The 9,187-nt window shown below is 43.3% G+C and overlaps 1 protein-coding gene across 14 annotated transcripts in view; it reads left to right on the top strand.

Annotated features, from left to right (window-relative positions):
- Positions 1-9,187, top strand: part of AHNAK (AHNAK nucleoprotein) — a 98,502-nt gene that overhangs the window by 69,482 nt on the left and 19,833 nt on the right. For all 14 annotated transcript variants that reach the window (XM_040328953.1, XM_040328952.1, XM_040328965.1 and 11 more), the window contains 2 exons: positions 1,137-1,287; positions 5,670-5,857. In XM_040328953.1, coding sequence (XP_040184887.1) covers positions 1,137-1,287; positions 5,670-5,857 — 339 coding nt within the window. The remainder of the gene's footprint in view (positions 1-1,136; positions 1,288-5,669; positions 5,858-9,187) is intronic.

Genomic DNA, 9,187 nt, shown 5'->3' on the forward strand with positions numbered 1-9,187 from the left:
TGTACATAATATAACTGGGTACTTACATTTATAGGTAAAGTTGATCCGATGGCGATCAGGAAGGAATTGGATCATGCGTTGCTGGGGGTTTTCTTTTTGTTGTTGTTGGTCTGTGTTTTTGTTTTATATTTTGGAGACTGCAACAAGAGGTCCTGAAATATGCAAAAGAAGGAGGGAACACCAAGGACTTTATGCTGAGCCCCCCTCCTGGCCACCCATTCATTCGAGCTCTAGGAGATTCTAGACATGCTGGGCCAGATTCACGTAGATCAGCGGATCTTTAGATCCGCTCGATCTATCTGATTTAAGATACGCTGCCGCAAGTTTGAGAGGCAAGTGGGTAATTCACAAACCACTTACCTCCAAACTTGCGGCGGCGGATCGTAAAACCCCCGGCGGAATTCAAATTCCGCGGCTAGGGGGAGTGTACTATTTAAATCAGGCGCGTTCCCACGCCGATTTAAATGAGCATGCGTCGCCAGCGAAATTTCCTGGCGTGAATTGCTCCTACTGACGTCACTAGGACGTTAGTGGTTTCGACATGAGCGGAACTTGCAACGCGCGGGTTTCTGAATCGGTGTACGCAAACGACGTAAAAAAATTCAAACTCGACGCTGGAACGACGGCTATACCTAACATTGGCTGCGCCTCATAGAAGCAGGGGTAAGTATACGCCGGGAAAACCGCTACGGAAACGTCGTAACAACACTGCGTCGGGTCCGCGTACGTTCGTGAATTCGCGTATCTCGCTAATTTACATATTATCATTCAGTGTAAATCAGCGGGAACGCCCCCCGCGCCATTTTCAAATTGAAAATAAGATCCGACGGTGTAACACAGTGTAACACTGTCGGATCTTAGCCATATCTAGCCATATCAATGCGTAACTATGAATCAGGCGCATAGATACGACCAGTTTAAGTCAGAGATAAGACGGCGTATCAGGAGATACACCGTCGTATTTCTTTGTGAATCTGGCCTGCTGAATAATTGTGTGAATGGGGTGCTGGGTAGAGTAGTTTTGTTCTGATGCTGGAGCTCATAGATGTTGATAGGTGCATAAAGATGACACTTGTATGCATATTATTGTAGAATTAGTGCTAAATCTATTATTCCTTCCTTTTTTTTTTTTAAAGATGGAGGAGGAGGATACACGAGAAGTTTTGCTACCTAACTGGAAAGGCAGCGGGTCTATGGGCCTGACCCTAGACCAGAATGACGAAGGAGTGTTTGTAAAACAATTAGTGGAGAACTCACCGGCTGCCAAAACCGGAGTTGTTAAAGAAGGTAAGTGCTTCAAAGTCAGGGGAAGGATTACACTAAATAAAAACATTAATGTAGCTGAAAATAGACTGCTGATAAATAGAATAAAAAAAATGAACCCCAACATTAAGGCTGCTTTCACATTGCAGCGTCGAGCCGCGGTGACGGTATAGCCACGCTATTTGTAGCGCGGCTATACCATCGTGTTTACCGCGATATTCGGGCGCTAGCGGTGAGGTTTTAACCCCCGCTAGCGTCCGAAAAAGGGTTAATACCGTCCTTGTTGCGGGCGGTATTACCGCGGTTTCCCATTGATTTCAATGGGAAGGCGCGGTATAGGAGCGGTGAACACACCGCTCCTATACCGCGGTAAAGATGCGGCTAGCAGGACTTTTGGTCCGCTCCTGCTAGCACACCGCTTCAGTGTGAAAGCCTTCGGGCTTTCACATTGAAGACTACAGGGCAAAATTTTAATGCGGTATAGCAGCGCTATTTTTAGCGCTGTACCGCATGAAAAACGCCCCAATGTGAAAGGGGCCTTAATTGCTTAAATAATCAATGTATCTTTTGATTAATAATAGTAAAAAAAAAAAACAATGGGGTTGATTAACTAAAACTGTAGAGTGCAAAATCTTGTGTGGCTGTGCATGGTAGCCAATCGGCTTCTAACTTTAGCTTGTTTGGTTCAGCTTTGGCAAAAAAAAAAACGTTAAAATGATTGGTTTCTATGCAGATCTGCACCAGATTTTGCACTCTCCAGTTTTAGCAAATCAAACCCCAGTTTATGATTAAAGGAAAACTTTTTGAGTCAAAGCTTAAAGTGGTTGTAAACCTCAGTCATGAAATTTGAGCAAAACACTTAGCTGTAGTGTTTGCCTATCTTGCCGCGTACACACGATCATTTTTCGGCATGAAAAAAACGTCATCATTAAAACGACGTTGCCCACACACTATCGTTTAAAACAAATGCTCTAGCAAAGCGCGGTGACGTACAACACGTACGACGGCACTATTAAGGGGAAGTTCCATGAAGATGACGCCACCCTTGGGGCTGCTTTAGCTGATTTCCTGATTCGCGCTTTTCTGTCTGTTACAGCGTGATGAATGTGCTTACTCCATTACGAATGGTAGTTTTACCAGAACGAGCGCTCCCGTCTCATAACTCGCTTCTGGGCATGCGCGGGTTTTTATCGTCGTTTTAGCCCACACACGATCATTTTTTACAACCTGAAAAACGACATGGTTTAAAACGTCGTTAAAAAATGCAGCATGTTCGGGGAAAAAAAATGTGTCGTTTTTCAGAACCCGAAAAATGATGTGAAGCCCACACACGATCATTTTAAATGCCATTTTTTTTTAAACGTTTTTTTTCATGCCGAAAAATGATCGTGTGTACGCGGCATCTCTCTCGAAAGTGTTGTTTTTCGTCCGAAAATACAATACAAATAAACTACAACATCACATCACTTCCGATTTTTTTTCCCTTTTTTTCTATCGTACAAGAATTTTCGTGACTTTAGTAACCTATTTAATTTCTACTTGCGACTAGTAAGCAAAAAAGTCGGATGATCCGTCGTCCAATTTTCTTGTTCTTTGGTTCTTTTGAACGCTATAAACAGGCCTATGGATAGCTAGCTATGTGCCCTGAGTTCCACTTGCTGGCTGCAAATAGATGAATATTAAAACTGAAATTTTGTAAAAATGGTGCTTACTATGAATGTGTGCTGGTGGTTGATGTATTTGATTACAAAGTCCCCTGCCCCCCCGATACCCCTGCAGCGGTGATTTTCTGATGATGCGGCAGTTGATATGAGCGGATGCACCCGTGACAGACACTCACCAAGTGCCGTGTAGCTTGCCTTTTTTGGACCCCTCTATGCCATTAATTGAAGCCTTACCATCTGTTCCAACAGTGAAAAGTAGTCTATGAATAGAGGACAGGTGGATGAATGAAAGGTCTGCTTCCTCCAATCACAGAATGCATTTCGCATAGTCCGGTTTGTATGAATGGAGCAGGGAGTGGAAAGGGCAAGCTTAGGAAGCATTTAATGGGTGTCTGTCACAGCTGCAGCTGCTCATTACCCCTGCGGCACCTAAAGCTCGCCGCTGTGGGGGTATCCGGGGGAGAGGACTTTAGATTTGAATTCATGGTAAAAAATATATATATTTTTTTTTTCTTTCAGTAAACTTCTGCATTAAATATATTTGATATATTTAAAGCGGGGGTTCACCCTTAGAGGGCACTTTTCCCCCTTAGATTCCTGCTCGTTTTTACTAGGAGAATCGGCTATTTATTTTAAAATATGTGCAGTACTTACCCGTTTACGAGATGCATCCTCTCCGTCGCTTCCGGGTATGGGCTTCGGGAATGGGCGTTCCTTCTTGATTGACAGTCTTCCGAGAGGCTTCCGACGGTCGCATCCATCGCGTCACGATTTTCCGAAAGAAGCCGAACGTCGGTGCGCAGGCGCAGTATAGAGCCGCACCGACGTTCGGCTTCTTTCGGCTACGAGTGACGCGATGGATGCGACCGTCGGAAGCCTCTCGGAAGACTGTCAATCAAGAAGGAACGCCCGCTCCCGAAGACCCATACCCGGAAGCGACGGAAGAAGATGCAGCTCGAAAACGGGTAAGTACTGCTCATATTTTAATACAAATAGCCGATTCCCCTAGACCGAACGAGCAGGAAGCTAAGGGGAGAAATTTTTTTTTTTTACAAATGGGTGAACTCCCGCTTTAACTACACTTGACAAAAAAAAAAGCCTTTAAAAGTAATCATTAAAAGAGAACTAAAGGAAACATTTTTTCCCCTGATTAATACTTATCTAGGTGGAAGCTGCATCTGTCCCCCGGCTCCTCTACACTGTAAACCGAACGATCAAATATCGCAGATCGCTTGGCTTTCGCAGCTCCATGAGCAGAGAGCTGCAGACTGTCAGTCACAGCTCTCTGCTCTTCTCCCTCCTTGCTCATTGGAGCACTGGGCTGTGGAGGGGGTGGAGCAGCCATCTCAGCCTCTCAGTGGCTCAGTGAGAGGCTGAGACGGGTATCAGTCCAAGCACCCAGTGGATCCAGACTCTGTGGTCGGGATGACGCGGTGCCTGGTCTGACATTGGGGACGTCAGCAGAGAGCAGACTTTAGGCTTTCTCCCTGGTGTGGAGTTTCATGCTCGCCCCCTCCCTTGAGGGGGGAGGGGGCAAGCAGGAGAGTCAGGACACCCACTAACACACAGCTGCTTTCTCTATCTGCAACGTAGAGAGCATCCTGACTCTCCTGCTCGCCCCCTCCCCCCTCAAGGGAGGGGGCGAGCACGACACTCCACACCAGGGAGAAAGCCTTGCATTACTGTGTGGAGTCACAGACAGAAGAACAGGAAGTGAGGATTTCTCAGAAGAAATAAGGACATTTAAAAGCAAAATCGAAGGATGAGGTAAGTGAAGGAGGACTGCACTAAGGTAAAGGAAGCTATTTAGGTGAATTTTTTTTTACCTTTACAGCCCCTTTAATAAAAGCTGCTTTCCTGCAGACTTAAAGCGGGAGTTCACCCGAAAAACTATTTTTAACATTAGATTGAGGCTCATTTTGTCAAGGGGAATCTGGTGTGTTTTTTTTTTAAATCGAAGCAGTACTTACCGTTTTAGAGAAAGATCTTCTCCGCCGCTTCCGGGTATGGTCTTCGGGACTGGGCGTTCCTATTTGATTGACAGGCTTCCGACAGGCTTCCGACGGTCACATACATCGCGTCACGAGTAGCCGAAAGAAGCCGAACGTCGGTGCGGCTCTATACGGCGCCTGCGCACCGACGTTCGGCTACTTTCGGAAAATCGTGACGCGATGTATGCGACCGTCGGAAGCCTGTCAATCAAATAGGAACGCCCAGTCCCGCAGCCCATACCCGGAAGCGGCAGAGAAGATCTCTCTCTAAAACGGTAAGTACTGCTTCGATTTAAAAAAAAACACCCGATTCCCCTTCACAAAATGAGCATGAATCTAATGTTAAAAATTAAGATATTGGGTGAACCTCCACTTTAAGGTCACCTTTTACGTTACAATCTGGCCATACAGTCTTTGCACATCTATATATTTACCAATTGTATGTAATATGAGGACTTGCCTAAAGCTATACAATTAATTTGTATCCAATCAGACAGGCCCTTGTACTACATACTTGTTGGGAGATCTAAAGGAAATTGCACAATCGGATTGTATAGTGTATGGTGAGCCGGGCATAAGTAAGCTGGGCATAGATGGATCAAAATTTGTCCGGCTCAGCAGAGACCAGTTGAATTTTGATGCATGTGGCCATGCCTGTTCAACAGAAATCAAGCCTGCTGGATGGAGGAATGAAACAAAACAAACTTTCTATGTCCAGCCTAACACTTGGTTTTTATTTCCATATGTTTAGGTGACCAGATTGTGGGTGCAACAGTCTATTTTGACAATATGTCATCGGAGGATATTCAGAAGGTGCTGGCGACCGTCGGGCATCACACAGTTGGTCTCAAGCTACAGAGGAAAGGTGACCGATCCCCTCTGCCCGGCGCAACCTTTTCACATGACGTCTTCAGCCTGAAAAGTCCAGATGTTGTTCTGGTGAGCAAAGTTATTTAATTTTTTTTTATTACTGGTGCACCAAAACTACAGTGGATGTTGGTGTAGACATGCAGGCAGGTGCAGGCATTCCTCTAAACGCGGGTTTTGTTATGGGAATTTCCACCCAAGGCTAAATTCATACAAACTGTGTCCAGCAGCGATCACTCCAGGTAATCTCTGGCTGTGCAGAAAGCCACAAATAGCTGCAGTTGCCAGTGATTATCAAAAATGTTGAATTTGAATATAAATTTAAATTTAGATCAATCGGGTAGGCAAACTCACGGAAAAAATACTAGCAGATCTCAAGGAGATTGTATATCCAGATGGATATATGTATTACTAGCTTTCATTTATATACATGTGCCCAATTTACAAAGCAGTCTGCATGCCTGTTCTTAAAAAATGTATTTCCCAAGTGGGGCTGATGATGGAACCATTGTGGCATAATACAAGAATAAATTCTTGTCATGTAAATTCCCAAAAACTGGTATGATCGCCCAGCAGTAGCACAAGCAGAGATCTTAAAGTGGATTTTTTTTTATGTCAATGTAGAGTATAAGATTTCCTATCATCTGTGCCCAGTCTTGCCACACAGAGTTAATCCAGCTCTGAGCAATCCCCTTTTTTGTTCAGTGAAATAAAACAGACTTAGAGAAAAACCTTAGTCCGTTCCTGCCCCCTTGCTGTGAGTGACAGGTTATTTACATATCTCATGCACTAGGCTGCCTTGCTGGTCTCAATATACCCTACAGTCGGTGAACCGCACTGCAGCCAATCTTTTAATAATATTGTTCCTTATCCAATCAAGTTCTTCCATTATATGTATTATTAATATTTAATTAAAATTTTTCTACCTTTGAATAAATTATTTAGTCAGGTGTATTTCCTTTTAGTCCTCTTTTTCGGTTTGACCCTCTTGTTCAAACAATTTTTTCCATATCTCATGCACTAGCCTGGAGACGGGCATTATTTAATTCCCACCCCCACTCCTTTTCTGAAGTCATGTGGTTACTTTTCTGGATTTTGACTGGATGTTAGTGATCAATTAAAAGCAATGTGTCTCTGAATAGAAGCACTAACAGCGCTAAGGTGACTAATTAAATCTGTAATTAACCTTCTGCTAAATTAGTCTCACTGAGTGAGGATGAATGCAATGTGTATGACCACAAAATGAAATAGGTTTAAAATATAAAATCATGTAAACCAAAAGGAATAAAATGCATAAAGTCCATTCACAGAAAAAACTGTATAAAGTCTCTTAAACCGATGTATTTCATAAAATCCTTGAAACTTCCAATTGTAAAATAATCTTCATACCGGGTCTCCCTTAGGAGTTCTACTCACCAGATGCCTATGGTGTGTTCAGCATTAAGAACTCCTTGCTCATACTGGGATTCCTTTCAATGGATTGCCTTAAAAGTCTCCTCAATCTTCCAAAAATATCTCCTTCCTCCTGTTGTCACCGTATCTCAGTAGGTTTGGTATAGGTCATAAATGAGGGAGTGTTTCATGTAAGGCAAGTGAAAAGACATATAGTGTAATACTGTTTTTTATTGAGAACCATGCCCCATAAAAATAAATATATGCTTACAAATGTTGAAGATAAAATACAGCACATCAAACGTAGTGAACTGCAGCTCTCGTCCGCTCTAGGTGCACAGTCAGCTCAGCTCCAGCTGACAGGCTCCCAGTTCAGTGTGAACGCTGTGTGTAGTGGAAGAAGCACGTCGTGTAGCCACGCCCTGACGCGTTTCGTGATTGGCTCACGTCTTCAGAGGGCGTCCTCTGAAGACGTGAGCCAATCACGAAACGCGTCAGGGCGTGGCTACACGACGTGCTTCTTCCACTACACACAGCGTTCACACTGAACTGGGAGCCTGTCAGCTGGAGCTGAGCTGACTGTGCACCTAGAGCGGACGAGAGCTGCAGTTCACTACGTTTGATGTGCTGTATTTTATCTTCAACATTTGTAAGCATATATTTATTTTTATGGGGCATGGTTCTCAATAAAAAACAGTATTACACTATATGTCTTTTCACTTGCCTTACATGAAACACTCCCTCATTTATGACCTATACCAAACCTACTGAGATACGGTGACAACAGGAGGAAGGAGATATTTTTGGAAGATTGAGGAGACTTTTAAGGCAATCCATTGAAAGGAATCCCAGTATGAGCAAGGAGTTCTTAATGCTGAACACACCATAGGCATCTGGTGAGTAGAACTCCTAAGGGAGACCCGGTATGAAGATTATTTTACAATTGGAAGTTTCAAGGATTTTATGAAATACATCGGTTTAAGAGACTTTATACAGTTTTTTCTGTGAATGGACTTTATGCATTTTATTCCTTTTGGTTTACATGATTTTATATTTTAAACCTATTTCATTTTGTGGTCATACACATTGCATTCATCCTCACTCAGTGAGACTAATTTAGCAGAAGGTTAATTACAGATTTAATTAGTCACCTTAGCGCTGTTAGTGCTTCTATTCAGAGACACATTGCTTTTAATTTCTTACCCTATTATAACAGCTGCTTGTCTGCAAAACCATTGATTATTACACATATTCCACCACGTCCATAGAGCGCTAGGATCAGTTTTTATCCTTTGGATACCTTCTGATATTTTTTTATACGGATGTTAGTGATCATAGCAGAATTTAGTGTAAGGAATACATAGGAAAAAATGCATGTTGACAAGGGGAGTGTAGAGGAGGGCGGGGAGTCTACTGACATCACTACTCCACCCACTGAGCTCCAGACAACAGACCCACCCACAGAATCTGCAGTTTTTCAGTTCTTATAACAGACAGAGGGGAGACATTTGACAGGTAAGGATACATGCAGGATACATCTATATCCTTATAGATCAGCACTATGGCAGTAGTTTAGAAGGGGTGAGCGTGGGTTTACATCCACTTTAACTTGAAAGAACAAATGAGATTTATATTGCTTCATTTTAAACTACTAACATCTCTAGTTTAATGTGGGAAGAGGGGCAACAACCAGGGCGTTCTACCCACACAAGAATAATTGTGTCCTGCATGCTTTTTAGTTTGATACATGTGCAGGATTCTGTAAGGTTACCATTTAGCCCAGGTTCACACTGCTCTAACATTTAGCCCAGGTTCACAATGACAGCTGGAATGAAATCGTGCGAGTTCAGTTGAACTCACACAATTTCATTCCCACATGTCAGTCCCGACACCTGGGGCGATTTCAGAGACATCTGTGCGGGTTCCTGCACAGTTGTTAATGGAAATTGCACCCCGAAGTCGCCAAAAGCAGTACAGAAACTACTTTTAGGAATCAGTGCGAAGTTCGGA

Source organism: Rana temporaria, chromosome 11, assembly GCF_905171775.1.
Source record: "Rana temporaria chromosome 11, aRanTem1.1, whole genome shotgun sequence".
Classification (NCBI taxonomy): domain Eukaryota; kingdom Metazoa; phylum Chordata; class Amphibia; order Anura; family Ranidae; genus Rana; species Rana temporaria.